General features: G+C 39.7%; 3 protein-coding genes across 7 annotated transcripts; 2 read left to right on the top strand and 1 right to left on the bottom strand.

Moving 5' to 3' along the window:
• Window positions 1–52: 52 nt before the first annotated feature.
• LOC124180970 lies at window positions 53–6418 on the top strand. 3 transcript variants are annotated; one of them, XR_006870353.1, is made up of 4 exons: window positions 53–402; window positions 579–743; window positions 941–4489; window positions 4895–6418. XR_006870353.1 is itself a non-coding variant. In XM_046566994.1 (4 exons), exons 3-4 carry the CDS (start codon window positions 984–986, stop codon window positions 3219–3221), a joined length of 1734 nt encoding a protein of 577 aa, XP_046422950.1. In that variant the 5' UTR covers window positions 53–402; window positions 579–743; window positions 941–983; the 3' UTR covers window positions 3222–6418. The 3 variants fall into 3 exon arrangements, 2 of the variants coding, with proteins under 2 accessions (XP_046422950.1, XP_046422949.1); XM_046566994.1 differs by having other exon boundaries at window positions 941–1242; window positions 1747–6418; XM_046566993.1 differs by having other exon boundaries at window positions 941–6418.
• Window positions 3391–17688, bottom strand: LOC124180965 (maternal protein tudor). 2 transcript variants are annotated; one of them, XM_046566981.1, is made up of 10 exons: window positions 15370–17688; window positions 14847–15275; window positions 14189–14742; window positions 14038–14105; window positions 12472–13383; window positions 11948–12371; window positions 11566–11735; window positions 11316–11449; window positions 8812–11206; window positions 3391–8676 (listed from the first exon to the last, which is right to left on the bottom strand). In XM_046566981.1, the coding sequence occupies exons 1-10, from the start codon at window positions 17004–17006 to the stop codon at window positions 7093–7095; spliced, it is 8307 nt and encodes a 2768-aa protein (XP_046422937.1). In that variant the 5' UTR covers window positions 17007–17688; the 3' UTR covers window positions 3391–7092. The 2 variants fall into 2 exon arrangements, with proteins under 2 accessions (XP_046422937.1, XP_046422936.1); XM_046566980.1 differs by having other exon boundaries at window positions 3391–11206.
• LOC124180980 (phosphate carrier protein, mitochondrial-like) lies at window positions 10344–21121 on the top strand. Of its 2 annotated transcripts, XM_046567012.1 has the most exons (7): window positions 10344–10347; window positions 17971–17974; window positions 18058–18227; window positions 19498–19658; window positions 19764–20000; window positions 20237–20533; window positions 20623–21121. In XM_046567012.1, exons 3-7 carry the CDS (start codon window positions 18086–18088, stop codon window positions 20848–20850), a joined length of 1065 nt encoding a protein of 354 aa, XP_046422968.1. In that variant the 5' UTR covers window positions 10344–10347; window positions 17971–17974; window positions 18058–18085; the 3' UTR covers window positions 20851–21121. The 2 variants fall into 2 exon arrangements, with proteins under 2 accessions (XP_046422968.1, XP_046422967.1); XM_046567011.1 differs by lacking the exon at window positions 10344–10347 and having other exon boundaries at window positions 17849–17974.
• Window positions 21122–21223: the final 102 nt, after the last annotated feature.

Genomic DNA, 21223 nt, shown 5'->3' on the forward strand with positions numbered 1-21223 from the left:
GCGATTCGCTTTAATGCCCGATTGTCTCAGGCAAGTCAAAAGGTCGCGGCAGTCTTCCGACAAAATAATTATCGCTATCAGCGCGTTCAAAACTTGCTATTCGGTCGAGCTCTTCCCCGTTTCAGAAGACTCCATTCTCTCCGAAGTTTTTGTTCAATGTCAAAGTGACAGTCCCTAGGAGGTCTTCTTCCCACGGGTTAATTGCCTTATTTATTAAATTCACAGACGAGGACGAGTCGCTTGCTTATTTTTAGATTCAACCATGGTTAGCTCTTATCTAGTGATTCAGACGTTATCTAGCCTCGCTATCGGATCGAATATCATAACTTGAGATCCCGTATCTACTGATAAGTTTCCTCGCAAGCTGGTTGACAAAAAAAAAAAAACCGACGAATTAGAAAGGTGAGGAATGATTTTTTTACATACTTATAACTAATTAATCCTTCGTCCGGTCCAACAAACATAGCTGACTCACAGGAAATTTTTTCCTTGTCTCCTAAACAAATGAACAGAGATCTATGTATCCGAATTGATGATCCAAGTAATATGTATGTACAATATACTTTCTTATTTTTCAGGTACAGTACCCAGAAGTATAATTACCCAGTCGACGTCATGCTGGATATAAGAAGTCATAAACTTTTGCAAAGAGAAATATTCATTGGGCAACTATGAGTTGCATTTTGGAACAAATGTTTGAGAAGCTAACATTGAGAAGATTACAGGAGCAACTTTTGAAAATTGTAGGTTTACAAAAAAAATCCACCTTTTAATCACACATATTTTTTTTATACATGAATTCGATCACACACAATTTATCCATCTCACTTTCGGATATTCCAGATTCGTTTACATCATTTTTTATAATAATTTTTTTTACTACCACACTCGCAGAGAATTGCAAGTGTACCAAGATATTTATTTTTCATCTTTGTTACAGCCTTGATAATCGCTGATAAATAGAAAACAGGAAATACGCATTAATGGACAATACGAAATGCCCACGAAATTATTTTCCTCACTTAAAATCAGGGATTAAGACTGATTCAACGGAAGAGAGATATGCTGAGAAGCAAAAGCAGCATACCCCTTCACGTGGAAAGAAATGTCAAGGCGACATTGTATACATACAGAATCCACTGTTCCAAAACTTCTTTAACAACGGTTTAACAGAGTTCAAAGACACTACTGGCAGCTGTGAATATTATTCAAGAAATCTTACCACGAATTCGAATCACGAGGGTAATTATTGCCACAAGTTATACTCTCAGGATTGTAACTTCCAGAAATTTCAACATCACGAATGTAACGGTGCGCAAATAAATGTAACCCATAAAACTCGCAAAAGTAGAACAAAAGCAAGGGCTAAAACGAGAAGAGATATGTTGATTAATGAAAGCTCGGACGACGATTACTGCTCTGTGAATTCTTTGTTTGACTTGCAATTAGCAGGCAACAGAAATTCTTTAAACATGAATGACGCGTACAACAGGAGAAGTCGTTCGGCTAGAACAGAAAGATACCTTCGCCGGTTGTCCAAGGATGAAAATTATTATGACAATGAATTTTGCACTGCAAAGATTAGCTCCCCTAAAAGATTTCAAGATGGTAAATCGGCCTCGACAAAATGGGAAAGCCAAGTTCCTGCCCCTTCAAATAATCTTGACGAATGCAACCCTAACTTGTTTTATTTCAACCACAATGACACAGTATTAAATAATCCTATTTATAATTCATCCCGAGCAGATTCTCCAATTCTTTACCGTAGGCCCAGATCGCAGACTGGTCGAAAAGAGTTTACTGAAAATCAAGCTCACGGCGGGGATTTTAACTACAGCAGAACGCGTTGTTCCGATCCTGGCACCGACGCTTTTCTCGCTTACAAGAATAATAAATTGCCACGCCCGCCTGACTACCTCCAATATGTTGAGCCAAAAATATTCAATCATGAGCATTCAACTCAGATTATGCAACTAAATAAACCAGCAGCTACTCACCGGGTTAAACGTTCCAATTCGTTTCAAAGTGAACCTTTAAAAGAGTACGAAGTGAGGAACCATATTTGGCTAACAATGGGTAGAAAACCAAAAGCTGAAGCTGGTAAATTGGGCACTAGCATTTCAAGTACTGAAGAAAAGTGGATCGATTCAGTCTTACCACCAGTATCGTCAAAGCCTGTTCCTACATCAAGACAAGCTGGATTAGATTTCCAGAGCAGAATAATGTTGCTGCCAAAAGAAACGAGCAAACTTACAGCGAGCAATACCAAAATACCACAAATGGCAGATTTGTCAGAGATGTACAATTCCAGTTCCACCAATCTGTTGTCGGACACTGATAAAGATAAACAGATTGCTAAAAAACGAAGTTCGAAAGATTTCAGCAAGGAATTATCGGAACTGGAAAAAATGTACGACAGTCTCCGTCTCAGTGACGATAATTTGCTGGATAGAGCCGAAGAGCGTTGCATCGAAGAGTTCAGCCAAAAGGGACAATCTCAATCCTCAGCTACTGAGCATGCCAAGTATCTCTCGAGCAGTTCGTCATCCGAGTCTCTAAACTTGGAGGATGGTACAGCGGGAGAAAAGTATTCCCAGCAGTCCAGTGAGCCGCACGTTGTTAACGACGATATGGCATACAGAAAAATGCAATCCAAAAGAATGCCGGCACTGTCAGAAACCCAGAATTCTCTGTCGCAGATAAGCTATCTGCTTGCATCATCGGCGCTGATCCTTGACAAGACCGATTATCCAGATGATACGATTAAATTGACCAAAGAGGAACCAAATATAACAAAAGATGATATGGTTTATCGAAATTTACATTACGCAAACAATGTCCTCAGGGTTGTCGAGCCTCAGCCGCCGTTTGGAATACCTCTGAGGCCAGCAACCCCGTCCACCAATAGCAACTACTTGTGCTCCTCGCCTGTGGTTGTAAAAAGTCCTCCGTTGAAGTACGTGCCTCAAAGCGAACCAAATCTAATAACGGATGACCTGGCGTTCAGGAATCTTAGGAAAGATGCTCCAAAGGCAGCTACACCGCAACCTGAGGAAGACAGTAAAAACGAAATGAATGTTTTCCTGTTCAACACAGATATGGATAAAACGTCTAAGGACGATCAGTTCTTTAGAAAGAAAAAGAAAGCTGTAAGATCTTTGTCAGCCAATTTATATGGTCTGATAAAAGAAGTAAATAATTTAGATTTGAACGTTATGTAATCGAATACATAATCATTATAAATATAATCCATCAAATATAGAATATTAGCAGCTGCTTTTAGCGTGCTTTACTAATTATACAGTTGGAATATGTAAATTTCGATTTTTCAATTACATGACATAAATGAATCGAAGTAGCTGTAATCGGACTATATTTTTGCCAAAGAAATATTTCATGCGGAGAATAAAGAATGTTTGATAAAATTTATCGACTTATTTAACAAATTGAATAGAAGAATAAAATTCGCTCAAGTTTTAAAGAGGTAGGGTGAATAGGTATTAGTAGCAGAGTTATTGCTTTCAAGTAAATAAATTGTTGCGTTGTGGTTAGCTTTTATTAGGGTGCCAAAAAACGACGTTTTGGGTGATCAGTGCCTTGTAGTATTTTTGTTGCATGTATAAAAGTGATTACAAATCTTGAATGGTTATTTATGAAACTTGAAGTTCTTAAAAAAAATTATATTATATACATACACATACTGTTTATATATATACATAATATATTGTTAACTATATTTTCTAACTGTATTTAAGCGATGATTGATAAGAATAAAATAAAAGAATAAATAAAAAAAAATTTGAATATGGCATGTTACATTAACTTGTTACTTTTCCTTCACTTATATTTTCAATGCGCATGTTCTTGCAAAATAATAACAACACCACATTAGAATAACTTCATTTCTGATGTGCAGCATTTATTTTTAAACTGTGAATTGGTGCATTGTCGTAAGTTGAAGTATGCGACATCTTTTTTCGACCCAAAAACTTGAATACCTGTACTCTTGGTTTTTCAAAATTAACAATCGTTGGGTTTTAGATTTACCAATAAGAAGAAAAAAATATTTATTCAACACTCACAATGAAAAGGACCCAAAGCAAACGGTCAGGTTCAGGATTGCCGAGAGGCGTAAGCTTGAAAAAACCGTTTGGCTTCTGCTGTGACGTCAAGAATCAAGACTTGGACACTCGGTACGACAGGAGACAGCCGCCGTTCAAGACATCAATGGAAAAGATATTTTTAAATGGCGGAGGACCGGACTTGAAACTGCGAATTCAGGATATTGGCAAACCTCCTTATCCTATTCGCAGAGAGAGTCGAAGAACATTGATTGGGGCCCCGATGGGTGAGTGTAACAGATGTCGAGGCCCACTGAAATGGTACCTCGAGGATGAAATATCCCTTGCACGCGACTTGCTGGCTCACGACAGGCAAACTAAGTACAATGCAGACGCTGACAAGCAGGTTAATATCGCTTTGAAAAAAGGTAAGTTTTTGATGCACTTGTTATAAAGCTGGGCACTATTTAAAGAGGTGCCCTAGTCGATTTCGACATTGACGTATATAACTCCAAATACCTAAGTCCATGTATCTCAGAAGCAATAAAAGGGTTTAACAGCTCCATACTATACACGATTCTGAACAAAACCACTCCAACACATTTTTATTTGATGTGGAAATAAAAAAATGACACTGATTCTATGAAACTGCAATAATAATTTTGTAGAATTCATGCCATTTCTTTATTTTGGAATGAAATGAAGCTGTGTTGGGAGTGTTTTTGTTCAGAGTTTGTGCTTATGAGTAACGCGAACTTAGATACTTGCAAATATATGCGTTGAAGTCAAAATCGACCAGGGCACCCTAATAAACAGCGTATTTTTCCTTCCAGTGAGAAGAAAAAAGGAACTCATGAAAAAACAGAGGCAATAGAAGGTGAACTAGGATGGAGTATGTGACGTGATAGGAAGTACTTGAGATTATTCTGTAATTCTCACAATTCTTCACAATCTTGACTGATCTAACATCGGATTCATTTTTCCAGTGATCCGGAATTAAGGTAATTTATACATATGTTTTTACTTTTCTTACTAATAAACAACGAAATCGACAAGCAATTAAATTTTTCAAACCTTCTTTTACGCCTTAGTAATTTATTTTCTCGATGTACAATTACCACAGAAAACAAACTGGAAACAAAAAAATATATATCTATAGTATGTGATCACAAATTTTTTTCCACAACATATCCTGCGTTGTCTGTTGATATAATATAATATGATACAGTCAAGCATTCGCTGCTTTGAGAAAGTGTTCTTGGGTACAATAAAAAGATAATAGCATTGTTAATTGTAAATATTTCTCAACAAGGAAGCGTCAATGCAATTGAGAGAAAAATACAAAATTAAAGAATGAAGAAAAAGAACAATAATACAAAAAGTACCAAATGAACAACAGAAAGGAATAACGCATGTCTTTCAAGAAAACAATTAGATACTGCGGAATTAACTGCGCAATGGCAAACAACTGTATTGCCATAATTGGTCATCACTACACAGAGGAACTTTTAATATATCACATTAGCATATCATTATACAACGACAGAATTCAGCGGTTTCTTTGCACAAGTTCATTGTGTCAATACTGCTGCTGCAGCTTCTGAATGAGTATGTAAATATACCACAGCAGTCACAGAAAAGTCAAAAGATATGAATTTATAATATGTGTCTATATATATTTGTATGTATATTGTGCGGAGCCACAAATTTCACCGTCAATGCGATTCTATACTACATTAATTCTGAACATTTGTTTTTCCTCTTTATATCATTATATACATTCACAAGATATTGAGCCAGCATTCTATAAATCAAAGGTATACTTGAACGTCAGCAGAATGTATTTTTGTCGTCTTTAATGGAATATTGTGAAAAAAATTTCCAGTTTAAAAGAAATTCAAATTTTATTAACAACGTTTTTTCTCTCAAATTTGTGCAAAGCAAATTCTAAAAAACTATACGGTGCAAAAAAACAACTTTTTTTGGCACAATTTATCCTACGTAATTTACCACCCAACATTTTGAAATTTCGGTAAGGCACAAAGTATTTAAATTTAACAAAAATTGTTTTAAAGAGATAAAGAAGAAATACGAAGTTTTAATCCAACTGTTAAAAGTTAGAGTATGCTACGATTGGCTTAATTACACCTGATTGAGGGCCAATTGCAACACTACATATTCTTAAAATATTAAAGATAACACATAATTCTAACAATTGCGTACATATAAAAAGAATTATCGCTTGAATCAAATATTATATTACTAGAAAACAACTTTCAATACTTGTAAGCTAAAAAGTAATAATTATAACTGAAATAAGTCTGTTGTATTAATACACATATCTTAATAAAGAGGGTGAACACTTAAAAAAGAAACATATTTTCAAAGCGTATGTATGCACCTCTAAAATTTTTGCCAAATTTTTTTTTTTTTACTTTCTCAAATTCTTTTTACATAAAACGATCACTCGAAAATAAAATTTTCTTCGATAATGTAGTTTTTTTTCCAACTCTTCTATCAAGATCATTTTTTTATATACATTTTTTATATGTTGATGTATATAAAATTTATAAAAACAAACGATACTAATGTGTATTTTGATAAGAAAAAATCACGACGAAAATCTTACTTCCGAAATAAAAACGAACATAATGTAATTACATCAATAATTCTTCATCCCGTTTGGTTAACAGTATTATTTTTATTGTTATATTATTTTTATTCAACGTGAAATTAAAGAACAAGAAATTATTGGATCAGCAACAAGAAATCTTTGGCATCTGTTGCATAGGGTGTCTTTAGCACGGCTTACTACAGTATTATTCTTGCTTAAAATATTAATCGTCAGTTATCCTTATGTTAATTAATAGAACAGAAATTTATAGTAAGTATCGTTGCTAATAGCTGTGCATTGAACTCAATCGTGCAATGTCTTAACAATATGCAGACCTTTCCTTTCATTAATATAATATTATTATTCGTTATTTTCATACAAGTTCGTTCCGTCTGTAACTGGGAAGTATGATATAAGCTATAATCTGTACTTAGGAATGTTGTTCTCTACTTCGACGGTAAGTATTTCATCTTGTTCATCGAAATCCGACAAGTTTTCTTGCAAATTCACAGCACCAGCCAGCAACTTCTCAGAGTGAGGAGTTTTCGGAGTTACTGGTCGATTTTGTTCGATACTCGGAGATTCCCCTCTAGATATACTTCCGGGTACAATTTTGTTCTCTAACTGAGTTTTCCCGAGTGTAACCGGAGCAGTTTCCTCTTTCGCTTCAACTTTCGTCACACCCGAAATAGCATCTACTATTTCCTGATGTAAAGAATCTGACGATTCGGCTCTACTCAGGTCATTTCCTTTGTTGATACTACCGGGAACAATTTTGTCATCTGAACAACTCGATCGACGTTGGCTGAGCATGCTCACAGGAATATCGTCCTCCATTGATCCCCTTGATACACTCCCAGGAACAATTTTGTCAATCTTTGGCGTTTTCTTCGGTGTAACAACCTCACCATCCCTTGAGACGTCGTAGGTTGGTTGTGAATGTTCCTCTGTCTTGGCAGAAACTGGTTCAGCTTTGGTTACCCTTTCAGGTACACTTTCATCACCTGATACCTCGACGGCAGCATAATTCGATTCTTCTTTCACCTTACTATATTCTACAGTGCCATTGATCGCTGCCTCTTCAATTACTTTGATTTCCGTTGTGGTTACCTCAGAACTACTTTCCACAATGCTACTTCGTAAAACAGGTGCTTCGGGATGATCTACTTCTAGATTAGCCGAGCTTTTTATAACGTTGATAGCATCTTCTGTTTCGGCATTTGCCTCGGGTTCTTCTAAATTGGGTTCAAGTTTAGGTACCAGTAACTCGGGATTAACTTTCGACTCATGTTCAGGCAGTTCTGTTTTTTCTTCTGTAGCCAAAGCCGTTAAGGTTTCGGTTGATTTTTCTTCTTCCTCCACTATTTCGCTCTTACCAGTAACGGTGCTTGTATCGGTAATTTGTTTAATCTTTAAGGCATCTAACCTATCTATCGGAGTAGGTGCTGGGGCTTTAGGGATATCGAAAATATAAACAGAAGGTTGCTGAGCTTTGCAAACATCGGCTTGATTATTTTTTGCTTCTGACGCAACGGGTTTATCAGTCTGAGGCTGTCCAATCTCGGTGAGATTTTTTGAGCCATTAATCGGAGTATCCTTAGCTTCGTTACTGTCGGAAATAATAGCAGTTTCTAATTTATCAGTCTGAATTATGTCATCTTGGCAGGTATCACCATTAATCTGAACTTCATCAGCCTCTATTTTATAACTAATATTTTCCTCCTTGATCACTTCATTTCCATTTTCTAGAGTTTCGATAATTTCTACCTCATCCTCTTCTTTTTCACTGATGTGGATCACTTTTACAGTTTCAGAATCGGTAATCACAGTTTCGATAATCTCTAAATTGCTTTGATCTTTTTCACTGGTCTGGATCATGTTCGCAGTTTCAGAATCAGAAATTACAGTTTCGATAATCTGTATCTCGCCTTGATCGTGTTCACTGGTTTTGTCTATCTTTGCCTCTTCAGAGTGAGTAATCTCAGTTCTGATAATCTCTACCTCATTTTCATCTTTTTCTATGGTCTCGATTACCTTAGCAGTTTCAATAATCTGTATCTCGTCTTGATCGTGTTTGCTGTTTTTGTCTATCTTTGCCTCTTCCGAGTGAGTAATCTCAGTTCTGATAATCTCTACCTCACTTTCATCTTTTTCTATGGTTTCGATTACCTTAGCAGTTTCAGAATCAGAAATCGCCTTGTTTTCACTGCTAACTTTTTTGGTACACAACGGCTTCAGGATATCTACAACATCATTGCCTTCCAATTGCAGGGATATCAGCGTCGGATCGTTATTATCAAGCAGCTCAAACTGGAACATCGTGACACCGTCCGCCACTAATTCATTGAACTTTTCGCAAGCCTCTTCAGACCAGCTCTCAACGTCACTTGGTAATGCAAGAGTGCATCTGGTGGCCAGGCTCGGGATATTGGCAACATCTTCTGGCAGTATCCTCAATTCGGTTGTCAGGGCCGAATTGCCGTAATCAAAGTACAGCACAGTGGTGCCGACTCCTTCACTGTGAGATAATATTTTCGACCTGTACCATTCGCCATCGTCTGGGAATTTGGCAGCGCAAATGGTTCCTTTGTCAAAAGTATTCAGAGGTAATAAGCTCTGCGCATCGAGTAGACGACTAGCCATAATCTCCAGTTCGGTGATACTGCTTTCAGCCTGAGTCCAAAACTCTGATGGCGAATTAACGTGGCTGACGACTACGTTCGGTGAATTTTCCTCACCCAACGGCGGAAGTCGTTCGTCTATCACAGGCAGGACTTCACAGTATTGAATCAACTGATCGGCCACATTTGTGCCATCTAGAGTCAGGTTTACCACCGAAGTTTCGCCCTCTTCTATCACGTCGAGTAAAAATATTGTCGCTCCATCAGCAGCGAGGTCAATAAATTTGTTGCTGGCATTGACTGACCACTCCTTGACTCCCAATGGCAACTTCAAGCAGCATTTTCTAGACAATGGTGGAACAGCTGCCAGGTCTTCGGGGATTGTTCTAATTTCCGTCGACACAGCTGAGTTTCCATAATCGATGTAAAGTACCTGAGTACCGGCCGGACCGTACGACTTGACGCGAGCTCTGTACCACAATTCGTCGTCAGGAAATTTGGCAACGCATAAACTTCCCTCAACGATGTCTTTGAGTTTTGGAAACATTTCAGCAACGATAAACCTGTCAGTCATTGTCTCAAGATCCGACACTGACTTCTCTTCCTGGACCCAAAATTCGCTTGGCGAATTTACATGGCTTACAAACGCGGATCTCGGGTCGAGTTCCAAGTCAATAATCTCGTCGATAAGATCCTCAGCATTGTGAACCATGATTGCGTGGCCTTCGTTCACCAAGGCGTCACCAACGCTCTTGTCATCAACAAACAATTCTACTCGCCTCGGCACACTGTCTGCAATGATCAACGCTGTGATAGGAGCATCCGTGGACGTGGCCATAGTTTCGAACATTTCGCAACTCGCTGTGCTCCAGTCTTCGGAGCCAGTTGGAATCAGGTCGAGCCTCGACTTGAGACCATACTTTTTAATGCTCTTCAAGTTCTGTGGCAGCTCTTTAATGTTGCTTGAATTGCTATCCACAACATCAGTGTTTCCATAGTCTATAAATCTTACCGTTGTTATGTCTTCATCTGCATCCAACACTTCCGCTCTGTACCACATACTGTCGACGGAGTAGAGAGCCGCACACAAAGTACCCTCTTCGGGTATGCCAGTGATAGGTGCAAAATTTGGCGCCGCGAGCTGTAGATTCGCCTGCATCACGTTTATCGCTTCAATTTCCTCGTTTCTTTGGAGCCAAAATTGTGCTGGTGAATCCGAGTGTGACAAAAAGACTTTGTACTTGTTGCCAACGATCATTTCCGGTATCTCTTGTTGCTCGGGTTCGGTTTTCTTAAATTCCACGACTATTCCTTGTTCAGACAGAATTTGGCTCATCTTCTTGTCATTCTCGGTGAGTTCGACGATCCATTTTTTTCCCATGTTGTAAAAATTCGCCGTGAACTCCTTGTCGTCCAAATGTAGATGAAGCAGCGTTTTTTGCTCTTCTTCACTTCCTTTTAGATTCACAATCAGAGATACTTTAATGGCCATTTGATGTGGCACATAAAATTGTGGCTCAAGGTTTCTTATTCCACTGCATGGGACTTCTTCGCAATTTCCGTAGTCGATAAATCTAACGACAACGTTGGTGTCTTTTACACTTTCTACCATCGCTCTGTACCAGTTCTTATCCTCAGATTTGGCTGCGCACAATTTCCCAACTTCAGGAACGAGTTGCGTACCAGAGGCTGAGTAATATTCGTACAACGAGCTCAACACCTCGGCAATTTTGTCCAAATCGGTTGATCTCTGCAGCCATATACTTTCGGCGTTGTCGATGTGCGTTACCCACACTTTCTGTGTTGATGCGAAAACTGCTAATGGACATATAGGGCCAATGCTGTCGTCTGTGTCTGTCTCGAGTATCTTGATCTTTTGGCCTAATAAGTCGTACAACTGCACTGCGAATCTACAGGAACAAAGAGTTAAATTCGGTTATAAGATTGAAAGGAGAAATTCTAACAGAGAAAGTACCTACATATTATTAGCAAATGTATACTCTTTTACAATCTCTTTACCTTTGGTTATTTACGCTGTTTATACAAACGATCAATTCTTTTCCTTCAATAGACTTTTTCAGCTTTTCATCAATCTGTGGTGTAGGAGTCACGTTAAGATAGCACTCCGCCAGATGGCCAGCATTTGTAGAACTCTGTAATTTATGAGTTAGCTATTAATATCAATCTGAAATTTACATCTACTGCGTTACACTATTTTTCATTTTAAACTCATTTTACTTCCTCTAATATTCAATACAGTATCACATACCATGAGGTTGTCTACTGCTTGTTGCGACTCAATCAATGGCGGGAGTTGAATGTAAAACTTTGCAGCTCCTTGAATGTTGCAAACCTTCGTTCGAATCGTTTGTCCACTCCACAGTGCCGGATCTTCTTTTTCTACACCAGGAATAGGTTTGCACTGTTCAGCCAATGTAACTGCAAATAAGTTCATTTTCAGCAGGTTAAAGTATTACAACACTTTTTTTTCAAAGATTGTATTGTAATTGTAATTGTAAATTAACGACTACCTAAGCAGCCTGGTTTTAATGAATGGTGGGATGTCCACCAGCTTATTATTGGGGGTCTGCCCCATTTACATTGAATAAATAAATAAATAAATACGATTGAAAGGTAAGTGTGTCTCTCACCATTATTGATGGCTGATTTTTCAGTGACATGGTTGGAATTGATAGCAAGACCTATGGTGATCATCGATTCGGCAATGTCCTTTCCCCTGTTATTCAGGGATATCAAGTATTTGCCATCCTTGGTTCCATGGAATGTACACTTGAATTTATCTGCGTCGAAATATTTGTCGATTTCGTGCTTGTTTGCCTTAGACCAGTCGATTCCAGTCGCCGGTAGGATATTGCTAAGTGTGCAGTGCATAGCTTGCTTGGGAAGTTTGGCGAACCTCTGTTCTACCGGATATATTTTGCATGGATCAACCATTGCACAATTTCCAAAATCAATGTATTGCACTATGTGACCACGCAGTTTATTCAGTTCTTTTATCTCTGCTCGGTATAGAGCTCCGTCATCAGAGAAGAATGCTATCACCGGTGCCCCGACCTGTAAAAGATTCAAAACAATTTTTTTTCTATCGCTGACAAATGCTCAAACAAAACTCAATCATCATGAGTATCAAAAAAACAAAGAAAAACAGTAGCACCTGCAGGGTACTCTTGATGGGCTGTTGATCGACATAAGCATCCTGTATCTCGTTCATCATGTTCCTAAACTCCGACTGCTTGCTAAGAATCTGACAGTAAAAATTGTTCGGATTAACGAACCAAGTGACGACAACATCGACTTGATACCCTGAAGCGAAGGATTCATCGTTCCACTTTTGACCTGCTGGAATGTATTGCGGCGTAACACGAGCTGGCTTTCTTCTGTCGTTTCGAGTAATGTTCCTAGCGTCTTTTTTGGCCTGCTGCAAGTCTAGATTACCACAGAATTGTTGGTTCACGTATTTCGGTTCTAAGCCATTGTCTCCGGTGTATTTGAGCAGTACTTCGTAAACTTCGTTAGACTGCAAAATAAACTCGGCTTCCAACGGAATTCCTTCCGTAGATTGAGCAAAGGTGTCAATTTCTTCGTCTGACCACGTTGTTTTCGTTGCACCGAACAACTTGCAGTGCACCGCCTGTGCGGATAATTTTGCAAGATCTGGTTGAATCTCCTTGATTTTGTCATTTACAACTGTCTCTGCGTTGCCATAATCTATGAAATGGACGCTAGCACTGTCTGCTTTGTTTGTCTGAACAACAGCTCGGTACCATTTAGAATCACTAGAATATTGAGCCACGCAACATAGTCCTTTCTGTAAATCCGAACGCCTGACAATTTTCCCACCATCATTGTACGTTTGGGCTATTTTCTCCATAACTGTATCAAGTTCCACATTGTCGGGACACAACTGGACGTAAAAATCCGTTGGACTGTTCGTGTAGATTATTTCCACATCTTTTGCAGCACCTACAGTTATATTTGGGGGTGGGATTTTGAGCTTCTGCCCTCTGGGCGTATCTTTGACAGGTGAAGTTGGAGACATGGAATTCCAGGAGCTTGATTTATTAGCCTGCAGAGAAATTAACAGTTGATTATTTGTGTAGGAATAATACCACATTCTTAAAATGTCAAAGGAAAAATCTAACTGTATCGTAGTATTAAAATCTACAGTATAAAAGTATATTTTCAAAATAAGGTTGAAGTTAGTAACGTGAACATCATTTTCATTCATTATGTTATACGAATTACTATCCCAAAAATTTTCTTAGCACCGTGGTTTCTCCGCCCGGTAAAAGATAGTGCGACGGCTCATGCGCAGTAATTTTTTTAAAAATGAAGTTGGCGCAACCGCCGACCTTAATTTAAAATTTTAGCGGCACGTGTTAATATTATCTGAAAATTTTCATATTTGACGGGAATTTTTTTTTCTGTTATATAAACTTATTAAATCGTAAAAATTCCAAAATAACAGACACCCCAGTGCTTATTTAAAAAAAACGTTGTTAGATTACAACTTTAAAATTTTCAAAAAATCTGTAAACCTAGAAATAAAGCAAAACTATGTGCTCAAATTTTGGAAGCTGAACTGTAACATTTCAGAGTTGTTCTAAAATTGCAAAACAGTTATCTTATTTCCCACCATTTTGTGCATCAATGTTACCAACTTGGACCTCATTTTTCTACACAAATTTGAGATCAATTTGTTAATAAATTTTATTCTTACCTTAGGATTCTTCCAAGACGAGTTGGACGAATTTCTATCCCTTGATCTAAATCCGGTACTCTGATTGCCTGTGGAAAAATTGGTGAAATAACAAATCATTTTTTTTTTACTTTACGAACCCATAATATTTCAAAAGATCAATTTTACTTACTTTTAGTACTACTTCTATCACTGTCGCCATCGCTCCATTTTCCACTTGCCTGTTTCCTCTCTCCACCTCTGCGCGACCCTCTGTCTCCCCTTCCTTTAATTCCTCTGGACCCTTTGCTGCCGCGCCGGCTGCTGCCCCTCGACGAAGTGTCAGAATCTCTATCGCTGAAACTATCATCTTTGCCAAGATTTTTTTCAAACCTATTATCATCCCTTGGATTCCCATCTCTTGAGCCAAATCTACCTCCCCTGCCTCTTCGTGACCCACTGTCGTCGTTTCTATCGAACCTGTTTCCACCACCGGGTTCATTTCTGTTGAAATGGTTATTTCGCGTTTCGCTTTGGTGCAATCGTTCTTCTCCATTATGTCGATTGCTGTCTCTCTGCCTTTGCTCATTCTCGACTTCTTTTACAATTTTATTCAGTGGTCGTTCGTAATGATTGTTTTGGTCAAATTGTGGCTTTCTCGATTTACTGCCCCATTCGCTGCTTCTTGTCTCTTGGCCACATGTGTTCGATTTACCACTTTTGCCCCATTTGCCGTTACGATCGTCACTGTGAACACATAGCAATTATAGTTATAGAAAGTCTACAGTCTTAAAAAATCTTTACCCAAATTTACGCAATTGCAAATATATTCAATGCATTTTAAAAGTTACCTTTGATAGTTAGATTCCAGATTTGGCGACAAGTTTATGACCTGCTCATTAGCTGTGTGCGCATTATTTGGCGAACTTATTGGTCTTCTGGGTTGGCTTGAAACTTTTATTTGAGAAGCGATGCTGGCCATTGGAGCAACAGTACAATCGTACAAGTCTACAAGAGTACCATTAGGAAGTACGTCGATTACTTCCATTGCGAGTTTCTTTTCCAGAACAATTAACTCGAACTGATCAGCAAGTTCCTGATTGAAAGGTGTTGACTGAAAACCATTCAGGACACAGCTGATGGCCTGTGCTCTCAAGTTAACAACCAGATCATCGTGTATTCTTCGTAACGTGGACACAGCTACTGTCTCTTGATTTCCATAATCAACGTAAAGCACGGTCGCTTGCTCTCCATTGATATTTAAAATCTGTGCCCTATACCTGTAACAAGCAACAAACAAGATTTGCGTTTACTCACAAGGGATTAAATTCCATTGATAATCAAGCGCGAATTCAGCATTTAATGAGCACAAACCATTGTTTATCTTCGACGTAAGAAGCACAACATGGTCTTCCAACTTGCAGAGTTTTTTCGTCAAGCGGCGGAGCTTTCGAGGCATATTCAGCCAAACACGCCATGACGGAAGTGAGGGACTTGATGCCGCTGTCAAGTTGCACGAAGAACTTTGTGTATGATTCGACGAAAGAGACATGAATCATGTCCTTGAATCCCTGCTTAAGCATAGGAGCTTCTTGATAAAAAACAGGAGCAGAGCTAGGAAAAGTTTTCTTCAAAACATCTCTGACATTAACACCGCCATCGTACAAATCTCCATACTGTATTAGCGGGGGTCCTTCTGGCGGCCGAACATGAAGCACTAGCGGTCTTCCAGTGACAATTTTCTTGAAGTAATCCTTGACTTCATCGGTAATGTTTAGCTCCTTAAGACCGCTCAAGGTGAATCTGATGGAGAGGACCTTGGGCTGTATGAATTGAGGTGGCAGTTGGAAAATGTCCGAATAAGATAAAACTTCTGTGTGTCCAAAGTCGACATAGAAAAGCTTGCACTTCTGTTCCATAACTGACATTACCACCGCCCTGCAGAGAACTCCCTCCAGCGAATAACGACCCAGACAAACCGATCCGGGCAATGGCGGTTCTTGCAGAGGTGCAGTAGGATGGTTGTTCACATCTGCCATCAGCTGTGTGAGGATTTGTGCTGTACTCTTTACCTGAACTGAGAATTTCATTGGTCCATCCTCAACAAACGACACGTAAACGTCGTGCATAGAACCTACATCCAGAACTCGGGACTTGAAGACTAGGGCCTCAGGGGTAGGGGCAGGGGCAGGGGCAGGGGCAGAGGCAGGCGGAGGCGCAGTCACGGGTGGTATTCGGTGTTGCGGGCTTCTCCAATCCTCCTGAACAGGAGGATTTGACCTGGGTGACGACTCTGTGTACATGTTGTGCTGCGGCCTAGGCGAGTAATTATGGCCCAAAGAGGGTGCCACGGACTCTCTGAGCATCTGAGGGACGCGTGGTTGCGTTGCTCGCTGATGTGCTGCGAACATGTCCTGAAGCGTTACGGAAACAGCTAATTCTTTGCTCACCAACAGCGCGCCGAAGTCCTCGTTATTGTAGAAAAGCTTGAGCAGTCTGCGGGACCCAATAACTGAGTGCAGGATTCCCTTAAGGTCGGCGTAGCGGAGAGTCTGCTTTATTGACTCTATTGTACCGCTCTCCCAGGTTCCATTGATCGGAAGAATGTGAGCCAACACAAAGTCCAGGGCCAGCGGAGGCAGCGCATGCAGAGACACAGCGCTTGGTATGTTATCGAGCAGTCTTATAGCTGTGGGCGGCAGGACCTCATAGTTTCCATAGTCCATGAAATGGACTAGGACATTGCCGTTGGGCTGCACGTTGCATATTTTTGCTCGGTAATAGCCCTCGTTCTGGAACCTAGCACAGCATATCATGTTAGGCGTCAGCGGGTAGCCGGGATTCGGAAGCGCTAGGCCTTGGGCGAATTTTTCGCTCAGTGGAAGAATCATTCGCTCAACGCACGTGGCCGCGTTTCGGTCGATCTGACCCCATATTTTAAGCAGCGGTCCGTCGGTCTCAACGTGCGTTACGAACAGCCCTAGTTCAGAATTCTGCGCCATTGCTGTCATGTTTGCTCGCTCGAGTCGCGACCGCTGGCCGACGCTCGATTTTCTCAAACACAACACTCGCGTTGAATTTCGTGTTGTTTTGTTTCCTTGTCAAGCACTTTTTTTTCTTTCTTGTTTTTATGGTATGATTTTTTTCTCCTAAAATTATGCACCCGATTCCGATTCGTTCTATCGCTATCTGTAGTTTTTCTATCGGACCCTCAACACGAGGCCTCATTTACATCGTGGATACAGAGATTCAAATTTTTCTTTCTAATTCAGGGCGAATTGTCTCCTCGTAACGGCGTACGTGTATGAATGAATCCTCTTACGTGTGCGGCACTTATCACAAAGAAATTCGTACACAGACACAGGTATTACCGAGCTGTTAGATCTTGGCATATTGCAAAAAACGGTTTTTCACCAGCGGAATGGGGCTATGCGCCACTTGGGGAGGTGGAAAGAGGCAACAACTCGACGAACTCGACCAATAGCAGCGAATGGCTGTGCATCAAATATATTCGAATGTCGATTGTCCGCACACGTATCCTTTGCGCACCACCACCACCGAATAAAGAGTCCATAAACCTCGGAGAATACCTTCACGTCGGTTGATGGACGCTTGGATTGTTTTTCCTACACTTTTTTCTCACTAGACCACATATCAAGGCATAATGCTAACGGGATTCGATACACAACTAAATCTTCACATCTCCAAGCAACAAAAACGATAATTCACGCTTGTCTTAACCATGATTGATGCGTTCAATATAGATTGGAACACTGATATAACTCACAGTATCAATTTTTAAATCATGGTCACAGTCGGGTTCCCGAACACATCCCGGGTACGTTTATCGCTGTGTTATTAGGAACACTACATTGGAAACAGTTCATGCAATTATGACAGAGGGCAGTGGAGTCGCGACACTGCAGCAGACGTTGGCGATTTCGGAGTACCTTTTTTACTCTCTTTCCACCCCAGGGAGGTGAGTGTCGTGTCGTACTGGGAGCGCTTACTCTGAAATTTGTTAACAAGGTGTTGTTAAAGGGATAAAATTTTGTGTTATAGAGGCAATATCATAGTTCCCGAAGACAAGATGTGGTCCTCGATGATGGAAACCGTCAAAAAGAATCCTTTCGGCTCTCCTTTCATCACAGCTGACTGCCAGGCTCAGCGCGAGGATGGCCAAGCCCTTGTCAAAGGCCGATACATCGCCGCCGCCAACACGGCAGAAGGCGGTGAGTTGTATTAAAATAGATAGATAACATGTTTCCACAGCGTTATGCTCCTCTGAGTTTTCATCGTTTATCGCACGCTTCTGTCAAGAAATTCACCCGGTGGTTCCCGTCGTTTGATTGCCGCATTGGTGGCTGCAGTCACATCGATTGAGCGGTTCTTTCGTCGGTCAAAAAACTCAGAATTCATGTTGGAATAGTTTTTCTGTGATATATTTTCTCGAAAAGTTTTCTTCTCTTTACTCGAGTCAAGTTTCATTTTACAACTGTCCTCCTTCACGACCCTGACGCGTGCCTACCGAGGACAAACGGTTGCATAATGGCGACCATTTTGTTGCGAGAATCTTTCAGAGCCAGGGCCTTGGATAGGCATAAAAATACACTTGTCTTTTTTTAATTTCATTTAGAATAGACCTGAATTTAAGGATCTATATTTAAATTGGCACACAATCGATTGTTTGTCAATAGGACGATCCTTGAACTCGTTCTAGATTTAAATTTTCATTGAACCATATACGTTACGTGCGTACCGATTGGCTAATTCGATAATTCTTTTTACAGGCATTTTACCCGACATATATTCAATCAGCGTACTGGGCGATTAAAATCACGTGAACAGTAACTTTTGCATAATCAATCGACTGATTCTGTTGTGCGGATTTTTTTAACGAATTATTTCCGCATTACTTTCGGTTATTTCCGCAAAATAAAAAATGAAGCACATCCAATTGTCTGACCTGTATATTATGCTAGCTTTACATATATTTTTCTAATCTGCAGTGAGATTTGTTAGATGTAATTCCGACCGTAAGTGATTAGCCCAAGGATTTGTGAAACAGATAAATTACAGTAACTGATTTACTTCTGGCTAAATCTGCTTCAAGTAATTACTTATTAAATTAATTTTCTTTCCTCCAGACATCATTGTTTTTTGAATACCAACATCCAAGATAAAAAAATATGATAAAAGTTGAGGAATCGTTTCATCTTATCCTTAATCCATAATTCAATTTATCCAAGTACATCCCTTAGGGACAACAATCCACTGTTTTGCTTATGCAAATTTCATTGCCTGAATAATTTTTGCTACATTTTATCAATTATAATATTTTTTCTCTATATATTATGTAATACATTGGTATTCAAATTAATGGAGTGTGAGTCGAATGCATCAATTCATGATAATTGAAACACAATTTGTTTTGGTTAGGAATCGGAAATGCACTTCAGGAAAATTTTTTTTCACAAAAATTATACCTTGCAACTGTTACAGACAGCTGCGAATTCGGCTCCAACAAATACTTCATGCTATGCGGGCTTGGAGGCATCTTGTCCTGTGGTCTCACCCATACTATGGTTACCCCCCTTGATCTGGTCAAGTGCCGTATTCAAGTAGACCCTGCAAAATACAAGTCCGTCTTCAATGGATTCAAGGTAATGAAACAATTTCACAAAACTTTGTTACTTGTGGATTTTTTGTAAATATTTATGCAAAAAGTGTGAAATGTAAACTACATATCAATTTATAATGTTTGACAGGTTACTGTCAAAGAGGGTGGTGTCAGAGCCTTGGGAACAGGATGGGCTCCAACTTTCTTTGGATATTCCATGCAAGGAATGTTCAAGTTCGGTCTCTACGAAGTCTTCAAAGTTTACTATTCGCAACTAATTGGGGATGAACTTTCCTATGAATACAGAACAACACTATACCTCGTTTCATCTGCATCTGCAGAATTCTTCGCTGACATCGCTCTGGCTCCCATGGAAGCTGCCAAGGTTATCCTCAACGATATATTTATTTCCTACCTCCTCTCAAATCCTGTGACACATAAAATTTTGTTCGGATAACATAACCAAGATTGGAATGTTTGCAATCTATCCCCAGATTTTCTCTCCCCCTCCTCAGGAATCCTGATCTTTTCTTAGCAAGTGAGTCCGACTCTGCCAGCATTTTCCCACAATTCGATAAATACTATTGTTCTAATGACATTATCTCCGTTCCACATATTTAGGTCAGGATTCAAACTATGCCTGGTTACGCAAAAACCCTGCGTGAAGCGCTGCCCAAGATGCACGCTGACGAAGGTCTCGGAGGTTTCTACAAGGGTTTGGTGCCACTTTGGCTCCGCCAGATCCCCTACACCATGATGAAGTTTGCCTGTTTCGAACGTACCGTCGAATTATTGTACAAGCATGTCGTGCCCAAGCCGCGTGCTGACTGCACCAAGGGCGAACAGCTCGTTGTAACCTTCGCTGCTGGTTATATTGCTGGTGTGTTCTGCGCCGTTGTTTCTCACCCCGCTGACTCGGTGCGTAATTTTTAATAAATTCGGTTATGCTTGACGCGATTTTCAGTCAGAATTGTTGGCATTCAAATCCCTGACAATTGTTTCGATAGGTTGTGTCCAAGTTGAACCAAGAGAAGGGAGCCACAGCCGGTGACGTTGTGAGGAAACTTGGTTTTGCTGGATTATGGAAGGGACTGGCACCCAGAATTGTCATGATCGGTACTTTGACGGCTGCCCAATGGTTTATCTATGATGCGGTCAAGGTATGGCTGCGCATGCCACGTCCACCACCACCAGAGATGCCAGAGTCGCTAAAGAAGAAGTATGGCATCGCTTAAGTGTCGATCGAACAAAGTAAGACAAAGAAGAAGAAAAAAGAATAAGTGAAAAATAAGTAATTAACTATGCCTAGAAGATGAAGCTAGACCAATTCAATTCAATTATTATAACCAGTCACGGTTTGATACTGTTATTGTGTCTGGTGAATTTTATCAATACTCTCATACCACGTCTCATTACTGTTAACGTGTTTCCATCAATCACTGTATTCGTGGATCTTTCAGTAAAATACCAAATACCGCAATAAAGAAACCAGAACGATACAGGCTACCCATTGATTGTACTGTTCAGTATTTGTAGCCATGAAAGTAGTGAAATTACATGACTAATAACTGTGTAAATTATTATAACGACGCGATAACGAACCAAGTT

The sequence above is a fragment of the Neodiprion fabricii genome, chromosome 4 (genome assembly GCF_021155785.1).
Source record: "Neodiprion fabricii isolate iyNeoFabr1 chromosome 4, iyNeoFabr1.1, whole genome shotgun sequence".
In the NCBI taxonomy this organism is placed as follows: domain Eukaryota; kingdom Metazoa; phylum Arthropoda; class Insecta; order Hymenoptera; family Diprionidae; genus Neodiprion; species Neodiprion fabricii.

What these genes read in the sequence shown, in the direction of transcription:
- LOC124180970 (XM_046566993.1), top strand. Translation starts at nt 984, where the DNA reads ATGGACAATACGAAATGCCCACGAAATTATTTTCCTCACTTAAAATCA.
- LOC124180965 (XM_046566980.1), bottom strand. Translation starts at nt 17,006, where the DNA reads ATGACAGCAATGGCGCAGAATTCTGAACTAGGGCTGTTCGTAACGCAC. An exon ending in CCATCAAGAGTACCCTGCAG is followed by an intron (nt 12,372 to 12,471) that starts GTGCTACTGTTT and finishes AATCTTTTACAG; the next exon opens with GTCGGGGCACCGGTGATAGC. An exon ending in AAGCAGTAGACAACCTCATG is followed by an intron (nt 11,450 to 11,565) that starts GTATGTGATACT and finishes CATAAATTACAG; the next exon opens with AGTTCTACAAATGCTGGCCA.
- LOC124180980 (XM_046567011.1), top strand. Translation starts at nt 17,889, where the DNA reads ATGACAGAGGGCAGTGGAGTCGCGACACTGCAGCAGACGTTGGCGATT. An exon ending in CGCCAACACGGCAGAAGGCG is followed by an intron (nt 18,228 to 19,497) that starts GTGAGTTGTATT and finishes CAACTGTTACAG; the next exon opens with ACAGCTGCGAATTCGGCTCC. An exon ending in CCGTCTTCAATGGATTCAAG is followed by an intron (nt 19,659 to 19,763) that starts GTAATGAAACAA and finishes AATGTTTGACAG; the next exon opens with GTTACTGTCAAAGAGGGTGG.